Genomic DNA, 24,055 nt, shown 5'->3' on the forward strand with positions numbered 1-24,055 from the left:
ACTCGCATTGACATACATACGTACATACACACACACACACATACATACACACACACATGCATACACACTCACATACACACATACACACACACACAAAATACACACACATACACACTCACATACACATACACACTCACATACACACACACGTACACACATACACACACATATGCACTCACATACACACATACACATGCACACACATAGACAGACATACAAATACACGCACACATATACACACATATACAAACACATACACACACACAATACACACAATAAACATACATACACACACATACACATTCACATAAACATACACATACACACACATACACACGTACATAAACATACACACTCACATACACACTCAGATACACACACATACACGCACATACACACTCACATACACACATACACATAGACACACACACATACACACACATACACACAAACATACATATACACACACATACACACACATACACTCACATACACACATATACACATAGATATACATACATATACACATGCAAAAACACACGCACATACACACACATACACACTCACATACACACGCATACACAAACACATACACACTCACATACACACACATACACATACATACACACACATATACACACACATAAACATACACACACGGACACATACACACGCACGTATACACACACATATGCACACACAGACACACATACACAAACAAATACACACACATACACGCACACGCATACACACACATATACACAATACACACACACATACACACAATACACACACATACATACTTATACACACAAACATACATACACATACACACACACATACAACACACACATACACATACATGCATACACACACACTTACACACTCAAATACACACAATACACACACATACACACAATCCACATACACATACACCCTCACATACACATACATACACACAATGCACATACATATACACAATACACACACACACATACACAGACAGACACATATACACACACAAGATACACATACATACACATACACACACATACACATACACACAAATGCACACACATACACGCATACACACACACAACATACACACACACATACGCACACATACACAAACATACACACACATACACACTCACATACACACACATACACGTACACACATACACACACAATACACACATACACACACACATACGCACATACATACACTCACATACACACACGTACACATACATGCACTCATATACACACACATACACACACATACACATACATACACACTCACATATACACACATACTCACAAACACACACACGTGCACACTCACATACACACACACTCATGCAAACATACACATACATACACACTTACATGCACACACATACACACACGCACATATACACACACACTCACATACACATACATACACATAGACACACACACACTCACATACACACATAGGCACAATCACATACACATACATACACATACACAAACATACACACACATAGACATACACACGCACATACACACTCACATACACACACAATACACACACATACTCACATACACACACATACACACACACATGTACACCCACACATATGCACTCACATACCCACATACACATATGCATGCACACACATAGACACATATACACAAATACACACACATGCACACACATACACACACAAATACACACACATACACGCACACACATACACAATATACATACACATACACACAATACACACACATATATACACACATATACATACACACACACAATACACACACACATACACACTCACATAAACATATATACACATACACACACATAGACACATGCCCACACATACACACACATGCATACACACACATACACACTCACATACACACACACATGCACACACATACTCACATAAACACACATACACACACATACACAAACATACACACTCACATACACACACATAGACACACGCACATACACACACATACACATTCACATACACATACATACACAAATGTACACACATGCATACTCACATACATACACACGCACATACACACACATACACATACACACTCATTCACACACGCATACACATTCACATACACACAGATACATACACACACACATACACACACAATACACACACACATACACACACACATACGCACACATGCATACACACTGACATACACATATGCACATACACACACGCACATATACACACATACACACTCACACATTGATATACATACATATAACACACACAGGCACACATGCACATACACACATACATACACACATACACACAAACATACACACATTGATACACATACACACACATACACATACATATACACATGCATACACACACACACATATACACATAGACACACACACACACTCACATACACACACATGCACAAACATACACACACATACATACACACTCACATACATACACAATACACACACATATACACACATACGCACGCACACATGCAGTCATACACACACATACACATACACGCTCACACACAAATACACATACACGCACACACATACACACTCACATATACACACATACTCACATACATACACACACGCACACACATCCACAGACATACACACTCACAAACACACACGCATTCATACACACACATACACACAAACATACACACACACGCACATATACACACATACACATTCACAGACACACATATATACACACATACAAAAACATACACACACACACAAACACACACACACTCACATGCACACACATATATACACACTTACACACTCACATACACACATACACACACGCATACACACTCACGTACACACGCATACACATACATACACACACAATATACGCACATACATACACATACACACACACATACACACTCATACACATACATTCACATACACACATACTCACACACACATCTACATACACACACATACACATACAAAAACACGCATACACACTCACGTGCACACACATACACATACATACACACACAATATACACACATACATTCACATACACACACACATACACACATACAGACACATATATACACACACATACATACACATACACACACACATACACGCATACACAGACATACACATACATAATATACACACATATACACACAGGCATACACACACATACACACAATACACACATACACACTCGCATGCACACACATATACACACACAATATACACACATACATACACATGCGAACACATACATACACACTCACATACACAAAATACACATACACACATACAGACACACACACACTCATACACATGCACACACATACACATACATACACACTACATACACACACATACACATACACACACACATACATATACACTCATACATGCACATACACATACACACACCCATACACACACACATACACTCACACACACATACATACACACACACATACACCCTCACACACATACACACTCACACACACATACATAACCTTACACATATACACTCACATACACACTCACATACACACACATTCACACTTACACACTCACAAACGCACTCACATACACACACGCATATACACACACACATACTCAAATACACACACACGCATACACACTCACATACACACACACAATACACACATACACACTCACATACACACATACATACACATATACACACAGACACATACACACACAATATACACACACTCATACACACACATATGCACACACACATACATATGCACACACGTACACACACATATGCACTCACATATACACATACACAATATACACACACATGCGTACACACATACACATATACACCTACATACACACACATACATACACATACACAATATACACACACATACACATACACACTCACAATATACACACACTCATACACACACATACGCACACACACACACACACATATGCACACACATACACACACATATGCACTCACATTCACACATACACACATAGACACACATACACATACATGCGCACACATATACATACATACACACAATACATGCAAATCACACATATACATACTCATACACACACACATAAACATACATACACACTCACATACACACACACATACTCACACACACGTGCACATACACACACATATACACATACAAGAAATACACATACACACACATACACACATACAGACACATATACACACACATACACACATACATACACATACACACACACATACACACACATACACAATATACACACACACATACACACGCATACACACACATATACACACACGTACACACACAATATACACTCATACATACACACACATACACACACACACAGATACACATACACGCACACACAGATATACACATACACACACACTCACAGATATACACATACATACACACAATATACACACATACATACACACAAACGCGCACACACATAGACACACACACAAATACACACACATACATACAATACACACACATACATTTACACTCACATACACACACATACACATACACACACACAATATACACACACGAAAATATTCACATACACACACATACACACACACATGCACACAATACACACATATACACACACATACACACACAATATACACACACATACACACGCATGCATACACACACACATACACTCACATACACACACATACAGACACTCGCATACACACTCACATACACACAAGTACACATACACACACACATACTCACACACACAGATACACATACACACACATACATACACATATACACACACATACACGCATACACAGACATAATATACACACACATACACACAGGCATACACACACATACACACTCATACACACAATACACACATATACATACACACACACACACAATACACACACACATGCGTACACACACATACACACTCACATACACATACACACATACAGACACACACATACATACACATGCACACACATACACATACATACACACTACATACACACACATACACATACATATACACTCATACATGCACATACACATACACACACCCATACACACACACATACACTCACACACACATACATATACACACACATACACACTCACACACACACACATACACACATACATAACCTTACACATATACACTCACATACACACACATTCACACTTACACACACACAAATGCACTCACATACACACACACGCATACACACACATACACACTCACACACACATACACACATACATAACTTTACACGTATACACTCACATACACACACACATACACACTCACATACACACACACATTCACACTTACACACACACATACATTCACACTCACATACACACACATATACACACACACAATATACACACACATACATACTCACATACACGCACACAATACACACAATACACACACATACACTCACATACACACACATACAGACACTCACATACACACAAGTACACATACACACACACATACACACACAGATACACATACACACACATACATATACACACACACATACACGCATACACAGACATACACATACACAATATACACACACATACACACAGGCATACACACACATACACACTCACATATACACACACACAATATACACACACATGCGTACACATACATACACACTCACATACACACAATACACGTACACACATACAGACACACACACACATACACTCACACACACATATGTACACACACACATACACACTCACACACACACATACATAACCTTACACATATACACTCACATACACACACATTCACACTTACACACACACAAATGCACCCACATTCACACACACACGCATACACACACACATACACACTCACACACACGCATACACACTCACACACACACATACATACATAACCTTACACATATACACTCACATACACACACATACACAGTCACATACACACACACACACACACACACATTCACACTTACACACACATACACATACACAGACACATACACACACATACGCACACACACATATGCACTCACATACACACATACACACACATATGCACACACATACACACACATATACATACATACACACAATACATGCAATACACACACACATACATACTCACACACATAAACATACATACACACTCACATACACACACATACTCACACACATGCACATACACACATATACACATACAAGAAACACACATACATACATACAGACACATATACACACATACATACACATACACACATACACACACACACATACACACGCATACACACACACACAATACACACACATACACACAGACACATACACACACAATATACACTCATATATACACACACACATACGCACCCACACGTACACACACATATGTACTCATACACACACATACACATGTACACACATAGACACACATACACGCACACACATACACACACATACACACACATATACACTCACATACACACACATACACACACTCGCATACACACTCACATACACACAAGTACACATGCACACACACACATACTCACACACAGATACACATACACACACACACACATACTCACATACACACACATACACACTCACAGATATACACACACACAATATACACACATACACACACATTTGCACACACACACATATACACACACACATATGCACTCATACACACATACACATGCACACATAGACACACACACAAATACACACACATACACACAATACACACACATACAATACACACACATACATTCACGCTCACATACACATACACACACAATATACACACACGTACACACTCACACACACACATGCACACAATACACACATATACACACATACACACACAATATACACACACATACACACGCATGCATACACACACACATACACTCACATACACACATACACACACATACAGACACTCGCATACACACTCACATACACACAAGCACACATATACACACACATACTCACACACACAGATACACATACACACACCACACACACACAGATATACACATACACACTCACAGATATACACACACATACACACAATATACACACATACATACACACACATACGCACACACGTACACATATACACATACACATATGCACTCATACACACATACACATACACATGCACACACAAATACACACACATACACACAATACACACACATACAATATACACACATACACACACTTACTCACATACATTCACACTCATACACACACATACACATACACACACAATATACACATATACACACATACACACAATAGACACATACACACACAATACACACACATACACACACAATACACACACATACACACACAATACACACACATACACACACAATATACACACATACACATACATACACACATACACACAATATACACACACACATGCATACACACAATACACACACATACATTCATACACACACATACACATACATACATATACACACACATACAGACACAATATACACACACATATGCACACACGCACATATGCACTCACATACACACACACATACACATGTACACACATAGACACACATACACACCCAAATACACACACATACACACACACATATACATATACATACACTCACATACACACATGCATACAAACACACATATACACTCACATACACACATACACACACACATACACTCACATACACACTCACATACACACACATGCACATACACACATACAAAAAACACATACACACACATACACACACACATACACACACACATACACACAGTTATACACACATGCACACACACATACACGCACACATACACACATACACACACACACATACACACTCAGACGCAAGGACACACACTCACATGTTGAAAGCTGTGACACTGGAAAAGCACAGCAGGTCAGGCAGCATCTGAGGAGCAGGAGAGTTGATGTTTTGGGCATCAGCCTGAAACATTGACTGTCCTGCTCCTGGGATGCTGCCTGACCTGCTGTGCTTTTCCAGCACCACACTCTCGACTCTGACTCTCCAGCATCTGCAGTCCTCACTTTCTCCTACACACTCACATGCACAGACACACACTCACATGCACAGACACACACAGACATGCACACACAGAAACACACACGCGCGCGCGCGCGCACACACACACACTCTCGGGACCAGGAGATTTTTGTGGAGGTGGTTGAGGGGGCTCTATCCAATGAGGGACAGAGGGTCGTATCTTGACAGGATTGTGAAGGCTAATGGGAGCACTTGAGGTGGTAGGTGCTGTCACTGTGCATGTGAAACCATGAGGATGGGGTGTGGGGTGGGAGAGGAGGGTTGGCCTGAGACTGTAGCACTCAGCGACCAGTGAATCCCTGCTGTGCTAACACCCACTGCCCCCACCCCCACAGACCCCTGCTCAGTGTTAGGAGGCCAACACCCTTATATTTCAGAACTCCAGCCACATCAGGAGCTCTGTCCACCATCTAGATTCCACAGGCATGGGCACCACCCTCAGCTGGTGCAGTCACTGGTCTAATTTGCTCTCCTCTGGTGCGAGAGTAGCTCTCACCCTCACTGCCCGCTCCCTCGTCCCTCTGTCCCAAAGTCTCCTCCTTGAACAGCGGTCAGCTGTAAGAAACCGACCCCACCATGCTCCTTCCCCCCACCCCACACCCCTCCACATAAACTAAACTCCGCCCCTCGCTCAGGGTGAATCCTGCTCAACATTCATCTTATTCTGGCCACAGAAGCTCTGGTGTCTATATCCCAACCTGGGCTGCAGCTTTGTGCTAACTGCAGGTGCAGAGGTTTAAGGAAGTCTTTCACTTGAAAATAAAACTCCCTATTCAATGACTTCCTACTTTGCTCCTTTAGGAAAAAGTTTTGTTACTTCAGTGAGCTCCCCCGAATGCTGTGTGTTTACTGAGGCTAATTTCACAGTGCACTGCCAGTGATGCCATCTATTGATCAGTACCTGGATGTTCTCGACAATATCGACCCCAGTCTGTGCATCCAGCACTTGGTGACTTACACTATTTCATTGGAAAGTAACTACCTCAGTGATGAATAACTTCAGACTATCAGCAAGTTCCATCTGTTCCATGAAGCACTTGCTATTGTTGATACAGTCCCACTCTCAGTCTTGCTTCGTTGAATTAACAAACAGAACCATCAGTCACCTTCATTTAAAGTGCACATCATCCATTTTGCTTTCAGAGTCTTTTGTGATGCGGAATCTGTAAAAAGCTGCTCAGTCATCCAGTGAAGTCAGAAGGTGGGAGAGTGAGTTAGAATCAAGGTCTTAGAACAGGGTTTGTCACAGCACAGTGGGAAAAGGCAGAGGAGTGGGACTGGCGCAATGGCACTGACACGAGAGGATGAATGGCCTCCTCTGTGCTGTAACCATTCCATGGTTCCAAGTGGCAGCTTACCCCTGTGGCTGGCACTCACATCTGAGTCAGAAAAGGCTATGGGCTCAAGCACCACTGGCTGACGCAGTCACCAGCTGATATATTACTGAGAGGGAGCAGCTGCAATGTGGGATGTGATGTTAGACTAGACCCTTGTCTCATTTTGAAATGGATATTAATGATCCACATCATGCAGTGAAGAGGAGCAAGCAATTCTCCTGCTGATCTGGCCAATATTTCACCCTCAATTAAACCCAAACATTTGGCTAAGCCAATCATTCTGCAATGCTATACGTAACACCACAACAGTAAAACTCTTTAAATATGGCCCTTCACTCTCCTTCCAAAGAGTTGCTTCCAAATCTCACTCCAACTTTCAACAATATTTCCCTACAAACATTTCAATTTCTTTTAAATTCATTCATGGGATGCCTCTGGCTGGGCTCCTGTCCCTAATTCTGGATTAGTGGTGCTGGAAGAGCACAGCAGTTCAGGCAGCATCCAAGGCGCTGCTCCTCGGATGCTGCCTGAACTGCTGTGCTTTTCCAGCACCACTAATCCAGAATCTGGTTTCCAGCATCTGCAGTCATTGTTTTTACCTCCTGTCCCTAATTGCCCAGAGGGGAGTTCAGAGTTAAGCACATCACGGTGGGTATTGAGTCTTATGTAAACCAGAACAAAAGGACAGCAGATTTCCTTCCCTGAAGAACACTGATGAACCAGATGGGTTTTTACAACAATTGACAGCAGCTATTATAGTGATTGTAATGAGGTCAGCCGGGTGGATCTCAGAGAATATGAATTCCTTGATTGGGGCTGTTAATCTGGTCCAATCATGGAGCCTAGCTGACAGATATAAACAGGAGTATCTTCCATATTACACATTTGGCTCACTTAGCCAACTGAAAGCAAATTATAATATTTATGAAATAAAAACAATTTTCTGGAAGTGTGCAGCAGATTAAGCAACATTGATAGAGAAACATTTAACATTTCAGTACAATGAACCTTTGTTAGGAGTTCAGTATAAACGCTTTGAGATTATGTATCACAGTTTCAAACGTTAATATTTTTTTATTTTGAAAGAATAGTAGTTATTCTGTGGTGTTTTATCTTGATTTTGAATTGGAAGCAACTTCAAAACAGGAATCTCTTCTCACCAGCCATTGAATACTGATTTCAGACAGCATCTCTTGATGAACCTAGACTTGATGGACTTAACATAGTGGTGTTTAAATTACAGCACATTGAGTATTTACAACCTACAAGTTCTTACAGAATGACTCTCAAACCCTGTACTTCCACAAGTGTGTTTTACTTTCTGGTTATGCAGTTTTAATTTCATAGGTCTGTTAGTTTGAAAGGAGATCTTGCTGCTATTGTCTCACTTGGTGAATAAATGCAAAATTAGAACACCAAAACAAAACTGAGTATTGGCTGGAAGGAGCGAAGGGAGGATAGGTAAGGCAGAAGGTGGGTAGGCTGTCCTGATCGCTGTCATTATGGGGGATTTGGGTAAACAAGACAGGCTGTCCTAGAGGTGGCCGGAAGATGTGTCAGGGTGGACCGAGAGCCGGAACGGGTATGGGGCAGACCGAGAACTGAAACAGGTATGGGGCAGACCGAGAACTGAAACAGGTATGGGGCGGGCTGAGAACTGAAACAGGTATGGGGCGGGCCAGGAACTGAAACAGGTATGGGGCAGACTGAGAACTGAAACAGGTATGGGGCGGGCCGAGAACTGAAACAGGTATGGGGCAGACCGAGAACTGAAACAGGTATGGGGCGGGCCGAGAACTGAAACAGGTATGGGGCGGGCCGAGAACTGAAACAGGTATGGGGCAGACCGAGAACTGAAACAGGTATGGGGCGGGCCGAGAACTGAAACAGGTATGGGGCAGACTGAGAACTGAAACAGGTATGGGGCAGGCCGAGAACTGAAACAGGTATGGGGCGGGCCGAGAACTGAAACAGGTATGGGGCAGACTGAGAACTGAAACAGGTATGGGGCAGACCGAGAACTGAAACAGGTATGGGGCGGGCCGAGAACTGAAATAGGTATGGGGCAGCCTGAGAACTGAAACAGGTATGGGGCGGGCCGAGAACTGAAACAGATATGGTGCGGGCTGAGAACTGAAACAGGTATGGGGCGGGCCGAGAACTGAAACAGGTATGGGGCGGGCCGAGAACTGAAACAGATATGGTGCGGGCTGAGAACTGAAACAGGTATGGGGCGGGCCGAGAACTGAAACAGGTATGGGGCAGACCGAGAACTGAAACAGGTATGGGGCGGGCCGAGAACTGAAACAGGTATGGGGCAGACCGAGAACTGAAACAGGTATGGGGCGGGCCGAGAACTGAAACAGGTATGGGGCAGACTGAGAACTGAAACAGGTATGGGGCGGGCTGAGAACTGAAACAGGTATGGGGCAGACTGAGAACTGAAACGGGTATGGAGCGGGCCGAGAACTGAAACGGGTATGGGGCAGACCGAGAACTGAAACAGGTATGGGGCAGACCGAGAACTGAAACAGGTATGGGGCGGGCTGAGAACTGAAACAGGTATGGGGCAGACTGAGAACTGAAACAGGTATGGGGCGGGCTGAGAACTGAAACAGGTATGGGGCAGACTGAGAACTGAAACGGGTATGGAGCGGGCCGAGAACTGAAACGGGTATGGGGCAGACCGAGAACTGAAACAGGTATGGGGCAGACCGAGAACTGAAACAGGTATGGGGCGGGCCGAGAACTGAAACAGGTATGGGGCAGACCGAGAACTGAAACAGGTATGGGGCAGACTGAGAACTGAAACAGGTATGGGGCGTGCCGAGAACTGAAACGGGTATGGGGCAGACCGAGAACTGAAACAGGTATGGGGCAGACTGAGAACTGAAACAGGTATGGGGCGGGCTGAGAACTGAAACAGGTATGGGGCGGGCTGAGAACTGAAACAGGTATGGGGCGTGCCGAGAACTGAAACGGGTATGGGGCAGACCGAGAACTGAAACAGGTATGGGGCAGACCGAGAACTGAAACAGGTATGGGGCAGACCGAGAACTGAAACAGGTATGGGGCAGACTGAGAACTGAAACAGGTATGGGGCGGGCTGAGAACCGGAACGGGTATGGGGCAGACCGAGAACTGAAACAGGTATGGGGCGGGCTGGCTTAGAGTGGCCGGAAGGTGGGAGGGACGGGAGGCTTGCTGGGGGGGATCTGCATTCCATGCACATCTAAAAAATCTAATTGGACTGTCTTGTATGTATTTGTCACTGTTACTGGATGAACGGTTGGGTTTGGGTCCTGGTTTCCTTTCCCTTGTAAAATTGCTGTTTCTCTGTGTACAGCTGTTAATGTTAATTGTTTTGTAAACTGTATTGTTTAATAAAATATAAAATATGATTGGGAGAATTTTAAAAAATAAACAGGAGTGTCAGAAGTTCTGTTCACTCTGAGAGCTGGCTCTGAGGGAGCTGGGTTAGTGTCAAGGGCTCTCCGTGTGTAAATAAAGGGGGAGTTGGTGACAGGATACCGGCCTCAGTGGAGTTATTTCAGCTCCATGGTTATCATTTAGGTTAGCATCTTAGTGAATTAAAATTTCACCTACAATGGCACTGACATCCCCAGAACCTAACTTGGAGTCCTGCATTATTAGTTCATTGTCAATATAATACACCACCACCTCTGCCTGAAATAACTTTTTATCACCTGTGAAGCACTCCGAGACATCCTGCAATCATGAAAGGTTTGATAGAAATGTAAGATGTTAAAAATTCTTTCACAACATGTAAGGCTAGCTGGATCTTAAAGTGCCATTGAACTGAGAGGTTTGCTCAGCTGCTTCAGAGTTAGCCCCATCACTGTTGGCCTGGAGTCACACTTAGGCCAGACCAGATAGGGACAGCAGGTTTCCTTGCTTAAAGGAAATTAGGATTATAGTTCCGTGGTCACCATCACTGAAACAAGCTTTGAATTCCAGCTTTATTAATTGAATTTAAATTCCGCTGCCTGTCGTGTATTTGGAGCTCTGTTCTCACAGCATGAGCCTGGGTCTCTGAATGACTGCTATTCCCTCCCTCCGACTGCAGCAGTGTGTGCGCACAGTGGGATGCTTCAGGGCCAGACATGTCTGATCGCTCACTCTCCCAAAAGTAAGCCTGTATGTTTCTTTATCAAGTTCCAGCCTTCAGGATGTTAGTTGCTCGCTAAAGTTCATTCCTCCAGGTCAAGCCTGGTGAACCCTATGACATCATTGGCTGTTACACCTTTCCTTATCCCTTTAAGCTTCTTTCCTCCGCCCAGGTCTATATGAAGCAGCACAAGCCTGGCTGCCTCCTGATGGTTATAAATAAACTGCTTCAGAAAAATAAGACAAAATACGGCACATAAACAATGGCAATTGAAGTCTAGAAATAACATCAAGTGTAGCACTTTAACAGTGTGCTGTGTGGACACGTTTCTTCAGGATATTCAGTCAGTTTCTCAGAAGATGGACCGCATCACAAAATGATGCATCCGTGATGTCACTGCCTCATCCATTCTTCATTACGTCAAATAATAATGATAAAGAACCATTTCCTGGATTCAAAAGCTTACAGAACTCCATTCCATACAATACATTATATTGTATTTAAAGCTTTTAAAATACCAATCAAGTCTTTTCAACTGAAGAAAAGCTTAATCTTACGAGTCTCTTCAAAAAGTTGCAAATGAAATGGAAGTTACAGTGAAACACTTTCAGTCAAACTAAGTAAAATGTGGGCCTTAACAGACCAAAAAGGCATCAATAGCTGACACAAATATGAAATGTGAGATGTGGGAAAGGTGTAATGAAGATGTGAATGGGAGGTTACTATGGTAACTTAACTTGTGAGGAAAATAGGAATTTAGAACCCTATTTTTAGACACACACAAACTCCAGTGTGTGAGGTCTCCTCTCCGCCCTGTTATTTGCAGTTGGTGCTCACTATCAAACCAACTGTAGTTGCACAAATATAAAGCTGGTGATGTTGTGTTTGGGGTTATCTAAATCTCAGCACTGAGACTGAGAGGTTTTATTAGCGAAGGGTATGAAAGGTTATGGAATCAAGGTGGATAAACGGAGGTAAGGTACTGCTGAGCCATGACATAACCGATGGGCTGAATGGACTGCTTCTATTCCCACCCTCTGATGTACATGAGGTCAATTACTGTCAGCATATGCACAACAATAACCTGCATTTGTATAGCACCTTTCACATAGTATTATGTTCCCAAAATTGTTATGAGGTAAGGGAGCATTCAGAAAGGTGTCCATAACCTGGTCAAAGACGGAGAGTTCAAGATGCATGTTATAGGAGGAGACAGAGGGTGAGAAAGAAAGGTGAAGAGGTTAGGGCCCAGGCTGCACACATTGCTGTGCATGGCATTCAATGTGATGACATTGTTCCCAGCACTGATGGTCAGTTGTGGAAGTCACTTACCCACAAAAGGACAGAACATGAATGGGAACACTGCTGAGGACACAGCTACCAATGGTGCAGATGAAAACTGGGAAAGAAGGCCAGAATTTGAAGATCCAGGGATCCTGGCAGATTGTACAGCCAGAGAAAGCAACTAGGAGTGAGCCATGCTGGCATTTCAATGCATGCTCAAGAGGGAGAGAGAGAGAGGCAGAGATAGACAGATAGACAGAGAGAGACACACACACAGAGAATGAGAGAGACAGAGAGAGAGAAAGAGAGATGCGATGAAGCAGATGAAGAGAGTGGACTGTTTCCTGCTGATAACTGCCTGTGAAAGACAATGTGGAGGGGGGGGCAGCAAGCGCTAGCAACTCTACTGACGTATACCATTGAATTATCACCTAAAACAGTATTTTATCATTATCACCTACATTTAATTCATCTGCCTCAGCTGATGCACTAATCATACCCAAATATAGAGTCAAAAAATGTGGTGCTGGAAAGGCACAGCCGGTCAGGCGGCATCCGAGGAGCAGGAGAGTCGACGTTTCGAGCATACGCTCTTCATCAGGAATGAGGGGGAGGCCCAAGGGGGCTGCGAGATACATGAGGGGTTATTAGGAGTGTGGTATGTAAATGAAGTTGGGGGATGAAGGTGATAGGTCGGAGCAGAGGGTGGAGCGGATGGGTGGGAAGGAAGATGGACAGGTAGGACAGTTCAAGAGGGTGGTGACAAGTTGGAGGGTTGGATCTGGGATAGGGTGGGGGAGGCGAGATGAGGAAACTGGTGAAATTGATATTGGTCTTGTAGTTGGAGGGTCCCAAGGCAGAAGATGAAGCTTTCTTCCTCCACATGTCGGGGTGGTTAGAGTTTGGCGGTGGAGGAGGCCCAGGACTTGGAAACATTCCATCATCTCACCTCTTATTTCCTCCCTCTTTTCCCATTAATAATTACAGAATTCAAGTAACACCCAGCAACCATTTCACTTTTTCTACTCATTGCTCTAAGCTGCAGATTTCACCATCCATTCATTCTAACAATTTGGAGATCTGTAATATTTCCCCATAGACAGTGCGATCTTTCAGAAACTTACTGGAGAATTCACTGCATTCTTGCTCAAAAAGAATGGGAAAGCTACGGATCCAAAATTAAATGGAAAAATATGAAAATACATTTCACATCAGTCAGCATCTGTAGAAAGCTCAACAGAGGTTCAGGGAACAACCAGAATTTCAATAATATTGAGTTACAGAAAGAGCTAGCAATCCTCCTGTGATGAAATCCAGCCAGACGAGAAGTGTCTTTTAAAACTGCAAGGACGCTAATGTCTGCAGACTGATCCAAACAGTGTGTTACATTGAATATAAACCCCAGTGGATTCAGTGAATTCAGCAGCAATCCATTTATAGGTTAAAGGCTTTAAAGAGCCTTCTGAGTACAGGCTCTTAAGATTGCTGTTTTAACTCATGAGATGCAATCTTTCTTTCTCTGGTGAAGGAACTATTAGACTGAGAGTGGAGATTTGTGGCTCAGTAACACGAGACTTACCTGGTTATCTCCTCCTTCAGAGCTGAAGGGTCGGTGGGATAAAACTTGACACGGAAACACATGGTGTATGGAGGCTGAGCTGCCAAATAGAAGAAAAAGATAAATATGAATTAGACACTACATATAAACTGGGTGCACACTAAAAGTGGTTGCTGTTTGAATGATCTAAATTAATGAAACAGCAAAACAAGCATCCCATAATAACCAGTGATTCTTCCTCTCTTTTGTGATGAGTTCAAAGTCTCTCTACCATCAGCATGGCACAAGTCCGGAGGGTGATGGAATACTCCCCACTTGTCCTGGATGGGGGCAGCTCCAACAACACTCAAGAAGCCCCACACCATCCAGGACAAAGCAGCCCCCTGCTTGTGTGGCATCTCCTTCATCACCTTCAACATTCAGACCCTCCACCACCAGCATGCAGTAGCAGCAGTGTGTACCATCTACAAAATGCACTGCAGTAACTACCGAAGCTCTCACTGCAGTAACTACCGAAGCTCTCACTACAGTAACTACCGAAGCTCTCACTGCAGTAACTACCGAAGCTCTCACTGCAGTAACTACCAAAGCTCTCACTGCACTAACTACCGAAGCTCTCACTGCAGTAACTACCAAAGCTCTCACTGCACTAACTACCGAAGCTCTCACTGCAGTAACTACCGAAGCTCTCACTGCACTAACTACCGAAGCTCTCACTGCAGTAACTACCGAAGCTCTCACTGCACTAACTACCGAAGCTCTCACTGCAGTAACTACCGAAGCTCTCACTGCAGTAACTACCGAAGCTCTCACTGCACTAACTACCGAAGCTCTCACTGCACTAACTACCGAAGCTCTCACTGCAGTAACTACCAAAGCTCTCACTGCAGTAACTACCGAAGCTCTCACTGCACTAACTACCGAAGCTCTCACTGCAGTAACTACCGAAGCTCTCACTGCACTAACTACCGAAGCTCTCACTGCAGTAACTACCGAAGCTCTCACTGCAGTAACTACCAAAGCTCTCACTGCACTAACTACCGAAGCTCTCTTGACAGCACTTTCCAAACCTGTGACCTCTACAGCACAGAAGGACTAGGACAAGGGCAGCAGATCCTTGGGAACACCACCACCTACAAGTTCCCCTCCAAGCCACACACCACCCTGATTTAGAAATATATCGCTGTTCTTTCACTATCACGGAATCAAAATCCTGGCTCTACCTCCCTGACAGCGTAGTAAGCTATGCTACGAGAAGGCCGCTCGCCACTAGCCTTCCAAGAGCATTTGGGGATGAGCTATAAATGATGAGGGGGTGACACAGTGGCTCAGTAGTTAGCACTGCTGCCTTACAGCACCAGGGTTCAATTCCACCCTCAGGCAACCATCTGTGTGGGGTTTGCACAATCTTCCTGTGTCTGCATGGGTTTCCTCCGGGTGCTCCAGTTTCCTCCCACAGTCCAAACATAAGCAGGTTAGGTGGGTTAGTTATGGGAAATACAGGTTACAGGGATGGAGTAGGGGGATGAGTCTGGGTGGGATGCTGTTCAGAGGGGTGGTGTGGACATGGTGGGCCGAATGGTCTGCTTCTACGCTGTAGAGATGGTATGAAATGCTGGTCCAGGCATCGAGACCCACATCCCATAAACGAATACAAAAACAAAGGGGAAATTACGAATTGTCTTCAATGATTATTTAGAGGCTAACGCTGTTGGATAATCACACTGGGTCCCTTGGAGAGCAGTGTGTAGATTCTACGAGTTACTAAGAGCCTGACAGGCCACAGGGGTGACAAGAACCAGAAAGGTCATTTGTCTATACAAAGGGAGGGCTTGCAGGCACAAAATAAGGCACAATCTATAAATTAAGGGGTGGGTTAAGATAAGGGGGAGATCACTGACACTTGAGCATCCTGTCCCAAGTCCTCCTGCCCTCTCTAATATTCCCCCTTCCTTCTCTGAAAGTGAAGGCTCATGTTAGGATGTAGCTCTGCATCACCAAGGCACGTCAGCATATTCATGGCATGGGCCAGGGGCAGGAGATGCATCAGATAACATGAGTGTGGAGGCTAATGGATGGGACATTGGGTTAGCCAATGGAACATGGTACAGGACCCAACCAGCATCTAAGATAAATTGGAATCTTACTTTCCTCCTTTTTCATGATTGCTTTCAGAAATCCTGGTTTACAAAATGGCCATGGTGATCAAACCAAGCCTGTTCCCACCTCAAAAATTGGAAAGACCAGAATAAAAAAAAGAATGTAGAATTGGATGTAGGTTTGCTTGCTCAGCTGGAAGATTCATTTTCATGAACATCAACTAGCCACAAAACGGCATGACCCTCTCTCACTGGTATTCTTACATTCAGATAAGAAAGGACACCACTTCGACTGCGACAACACATCCATCCTAGGACAAACCAAACAGAGACATGCACGAGAATTCCTAGACGCATGGCATTCCGACTGGAACTCTATCAACAAACACATTGACTTGGACCCGATTTACCACTCCCTGAGAAAAAGAACAGGAAATGGCATCACTATAGGAAATGACATCACCACAGGAAAAGACATCACTAACCCAAAGAAACCCAAACATATAAATAGAAAGCAGGAATTATCAGCAGTGCTTCATCCGGAGGCTCACTGAAGATGTTACCTAGTATGGTGACGAAATGTCTGAAAATGAACCTTCCAGCTCAGCGAGCAAACCTACATTCAGAACCTCAACCTGAGCTACAAATCTTCTCAAAACTCGCCAAAATGTCGAAATATATCTCCTGATCAGATTTCACAACAAGCACACTATCTTAATGAGAATAGCTCCTGAAATTTTGGAAACTTACATTTCATTTGTTTAATAATGGACTTGGAGATATCCAACCAATGCTGCAATGAAAATAAACAGACAAAGTTAAACAGCACTGTCCTGAAATGCAGCAAGGATATAACATTTAGGAAACAGCTGAAAGAAAGTCTCAGATTAAAAGGATCTTCCTAATCCCTGACCAGGAACCAAACGCAAAGAACACTGGGAGAGTTACTCACTGTGTAACGTATGGAATTTCACCCACAGGAAGGGGCAGGGCAAGGGGAAGGGGAATTGAATGATCCACATTATGGACCTTCAATCTGAACAGTGCCAAGATCAGACCAATCTTCTCCATTTGAAGGGAACTCCAGGATTTATTGAGTCTCCCAAACCTTTCATTCCATGCCCTGTTTGAATGGATTGAGGCCTTTTATTGAGGTGAGGGCTATACCGGAGCAAGTGGGAGGACAGGGCAGGTGAGAACACAAATTGGTCAACACACCGCCTTCCACAAGCAACATTTCCTAAAGGACACTTGAGATTTATTTGCTTTGACTCACTTCACCCAGCTTTAACTGGAGAATGGTTGGAACTTTGCACGTGTCGGAAATGTTCCTGAGCACTATTACAGATGTTTGCAGAAAACAGCCCCAAAAATGGAATGTTTTCTTGTTGCAACAGCAGTGAATACCAGTCCAGAACCTCAACTTCCATTTCCTGAAAGCTGGAACGATCAGGGGACAGCAGCATCAGAGAATTCCAGAAGCCTTCAAAATCTCCTTCCGGATTTGCAGACTGAGATAGTTCAGCTGTTAACTGTCAACTAAAAACTGCCTGCTCTTTAAAACTGACAATGGCCTGAAATTCAATTTCCCATCAACAAACAGACTAAGTAGCATCAAAATTCATAAGGTTGCAAAATACCAAAAATAATTGTTAAGCTCTGATCCTTACCCGAAAAGATTAAAATATTATCTCACCAGTTCTATGAAATCGATTAGTTCTGTTGAGTAACCAATCTTTTTGGTGTCCCAGAAGCCAAGTCATTAAGATCAGAATTGTTCAGAATTGGTCCATGAAATTCTGAATCAACTGCAATGGAATTGTTTTATCTGATATTTGGTGAAATATTCAGAATGGAATCATTTCCTCACTGTCCAGGATGAAAACAGCAGTTCCTCGTGTCCAGGTTGAAATTTCTCAGGCTATAAAACTGCCTGGCCTGAACTCAGCCTGCCCCCAGGGATGGACTGTCTATTTGTAGGATCAGGGAGAGCAAGACTTCCAACTGGCGATGGGGTCAGTAGGTTCATGGACCATTAGGAGAATATCTGCAAGCACTCGCCTGTCCAAAATGACGTACAGCATTAACAAGAGGATTCCTGTAGTGTCTCACCTCAGGGCATCTCAACACTGTTCCAAAACAGAGAGACCCAGTTAAGATACAAATCATCCATGACCTTAGTGATAACCTAAAGGGCTGAATGGCCTTCTGCTCCTGGGTTATGTGCACTGAAACACAATGATGCCCATTATTGTTTATTCTCTGATTCCTCTTGGTATTTAGACTAACAGCAAGATCCCACAGTTATAAAATAAATCTGCAACAAAGCATCTTTACTTTAAATAGCAGTTCTAAAACAGTAACGCATTACAAGACAATTGATAGGATTACTTTAAATCAAAATTTGATCAGCCATCTGAAGAGACACTAGGACGAGTGGCCAGAGATTTGGTCAGAGAAGTAGGTTTAAGTAGATTCTAAAGAAAAGAGAGAGGTGGGAGAGGTCTGGGGAGGGAATTCCTGAGCTGAGTGTGTAGGCAGCTGAGGGAATGGTTTCCAAAGATGGAATGATTAAAAATCAGGGATTCTCAAGAAATCGGACATTTATTGGCTGAGGGAAACAAAGTTTAAAGGACAATGGGAAGACAGACTCCCACATTATTTTATCTTCAAGTATTTGGGCAAGATTTCATTTTCTTCAACATATTCTTGTGTTTTATTAAAGACAAAAAATATGACCAATGGTGACTGCAGTCCTGCTTGCACTGACCAGGTCCTTCTTTTCCCTGCTCCCATCCAAGTCTATTTAGAGGTAAATTCTCTGGATTCTCTCTGGAATCATGCAGCTTTTTGTAATGTGTCACTTTAAAAATAGTTTTATGGAGGACGTTGGGCTTAGGTGCAGGAGTAGACCATTAGTGTTTACAAATGGCTCCATCATTCGATATGGTCATGACTGGTTGTGATCTCTACTCCACACTCCTGCTGCCCACCCTTACCCAGACTTCACTGTCAATCAAAAATCTATCCAACTCAGCCTTAAATAAATTTAATGACCCAGTCTTCACTATTTTCCAGGGAAGAAAAATCCACCGACAAACAACGTCAGAGAGGAAACAATATTCCAAAAAGAGAGACATCCTACTCTGAAACTGTTTCTCCTTGCCCTAGGATTCCCTGCCAGAGGAAACGTCCTCCCAGTATCTTCCCTATCAACTGTCCCCACATCTTGTATGTTTCAGCAAGAATCACATTCATTTCTAAACTGCAATGAGTACACGCCAAATCTGTTCCCCTTTCTTCATGTGAAGCCTTTCTTCCAAGGTATGAGTCAAATGAACCTTTTCTGAAATTATTCTAATGCGTTCATATCCTTTTGCAAATAAAGTGACATAAACTGGACACTGTACTCAGGATGTCATCTCACCAGGGCATTGTACAAGTAAAGAGAAAGACAGCACACTTGCCTAAACTTTAAACCTTTTTAAAACTTAAGGATTTTACTCCAATCAGTTTTCACCTGCTTTAATTTCAATCCTGGAGACTCCAGGAGTGGTAACGCTGAAGCTCAGCAACACACAGTGATATAGCATCTGAAATTGACATGACATTTTGCTGTATTCACATTTACTACACCAGCGACATCTACAAACCCTGTAAAGGGTTATATCAGACCCTGCTCATTATTACTCCTAAACATGGACCAGACAGAAGGGCGAGGTCAAAATCCCCTTTGGGTGAAATGAGCTGAACTTGAATGAGATTGAGCAGTCTCATTATGATTGGTTAGGCCAAAACTGACTATAATTGAGTGACAATTGCAGATGAAAACAGTGGCCATGAGGTCTTTTATGTGAAAAATAGCAGCATCTCACCCAGTACCATAGAGATGAAGCAGCAATGCTAAAAGTAAAGGTTAGGAACATTGTAGAGACAGATTACACTATTACAAAACAAAAATCACTCTCCAGTTGTAAGTATTGTCACTGAGTTTGATACAACTGATGGCCTTGCTAGGTTCCTTAGGGGGCAACTGTGGTGAATGCGATCAAGTAATTGTGGTCTGCAGTCTCCTATAAGCCCAGACTCTCCAGGTTCGAAAGGTACCGAGGCAAAAACCGATTGGGAGATTCAAGGAAGGGTACTTTCCTTTCATTTTTGTTGTACAGGATTGATTATTGGTTAATGGGAACAGGGAAAAGAAAAAGATAGCCAATCAGGAATCATCCCACCTGGTGGTGAAAAGTCTGCTTGCTTTCTGATTGGCCGTGGGTACTGGGTTGGATGAATTGGATAACCAATCAACCAATGTTGGGAATGTGTAGGTAGAGTTGATGAGAATGGGGTGGATCATCTGACAAACCCTTCAGGAAGATTTCCGTAAGGGGCATTGGTGACAACATTTTATCACTGGCTTTTTAACTTTTTGTTGAAAGTAGAGATTGAATTTCTCAAACTGCTGTGGCTGGGTTTGATCTTTTCTTCAATCAGATACTTTGGCCAGGCCTTGCAATGACTGACCCAGTTGAATGACCACCACACCCAGACTCATGCTGGGACTCACCTGGAATGTTTAGGAACTGTCCTTGATTCACCAGCACTGACATCCCTTCACTGAGACAGAATAATACAGGAGGTCAAGCAGCCTACCGAATCTGTGCTCAGTCTCTGGAAGAGTTTCCAATTAGTCCCACGAAACCTAATCTTACCTGATAACTCTGCAAAGCTCTACTTCTCGTGTATTTGTCCAATCCGCTTCTGAAAATTATTAGCGAGTCTGTTTCCAGGCTCAATTACAAATGTTCCAGATCAGATCAACTCACAGGATGTGAGAATTTCCGGCAACCCACTGCTTTAAGACTGAGTGCTTCATTTACCAACCCTCCCACCACTGGAAACGTTTCTCACATTTCATTTTAGCAAAACCTGTCAAACTGTGCACACCTGTATTAAACCTGCCATAGTGTGGACACCTGTATTAAACCTGCCATAATGTGGACACCTGTATTAAACCTGTCAGAGTGTGGACACCTGTATTAAACCTGCCATAGTGTGCACACCTGTATTAAACCTGTCATAGTGTGGACACCTGTATTAAACCTGCCATAGTGTGCACACCTGTATTAAACCTGTCATAGTGTGGACATCTGTATTAAACCTGCCATAGTGTGCACACCTGTATTAAACCTACCATAGTGTGGACACCTGTATTAAACCTGTCAGAGTGTGGACACCTGTATTAAACGTGCCATAGTGTGCACACCTGTATTAAACCTGTCAGAGTGTGGACACCTGTATTAAACCTGCCATAGTGTGCACACCTGTATTAAACCTGTCATAGTGTGGACATCTGTATTAAACCTGCCATAGTGTGGACACCTGTATTAAACCTGTCATAGTGTGCACACCCGTATTAAACCTGCCATAGTGTGGACACCTATATTAAACCTGTCATAGTGTGCACACCTGTA

At 43.0% G+C, this 24,055-nt stretch overlaps 1 protein-coding gene across 4 annotated transcripts in view; it reads right to left on the reverse strand.

The window, feature by feature from the left end:
• The window catches only part of LOC122540881 (FERM domain containing 5a), a 257,704-nt gene that overhangs the window by 53,687 nt on the left and 179,962 nt on the right, over window positions 1-24,055 (reverse strand). For 3 of the 4 annotated variants that reach the window (XM_043677108.2, XM_043677107.2, XM_043677109.2), the window contains exons 3-4: window positions 19,335-19,377; window positions 16,507-16,585 (exon numbers count right to left, since the gene is read on the reverse strand). In XM_043677108.2, the coding sequence (XP_043533043.1) occupies window positions 16,507-16,585; window positions 19,335-19,377 (122 nt within the window). Of the gene's footprint in view, window positions 1-16,506; window positions 16,586-19,334; window positions 19,378-20,280; window positions 20,714-24,055 lie in introns of all 4 variants that reach the window. The other variant, XM_043677110.2, reaches the window with a different exon arrangement.

This window comes from Chiloscyllium plagiosum, unplaced genomic scaffold (genome assembly GCF_037043375.1).
Source record: "Chiloscyllium plagiosum isolate Xiang-an unplaced genomic scaffold, Cpla_swu_hap1 HiC_scaffold_39, whole genome shotgun sequence".
NCBI lineage: Eukaryota > Metazoa > Chordata > Chondrichthyes > Orectolobiformes > Hemiscylliidae > Chiloscyllium > Chiloscyllium plagiosum.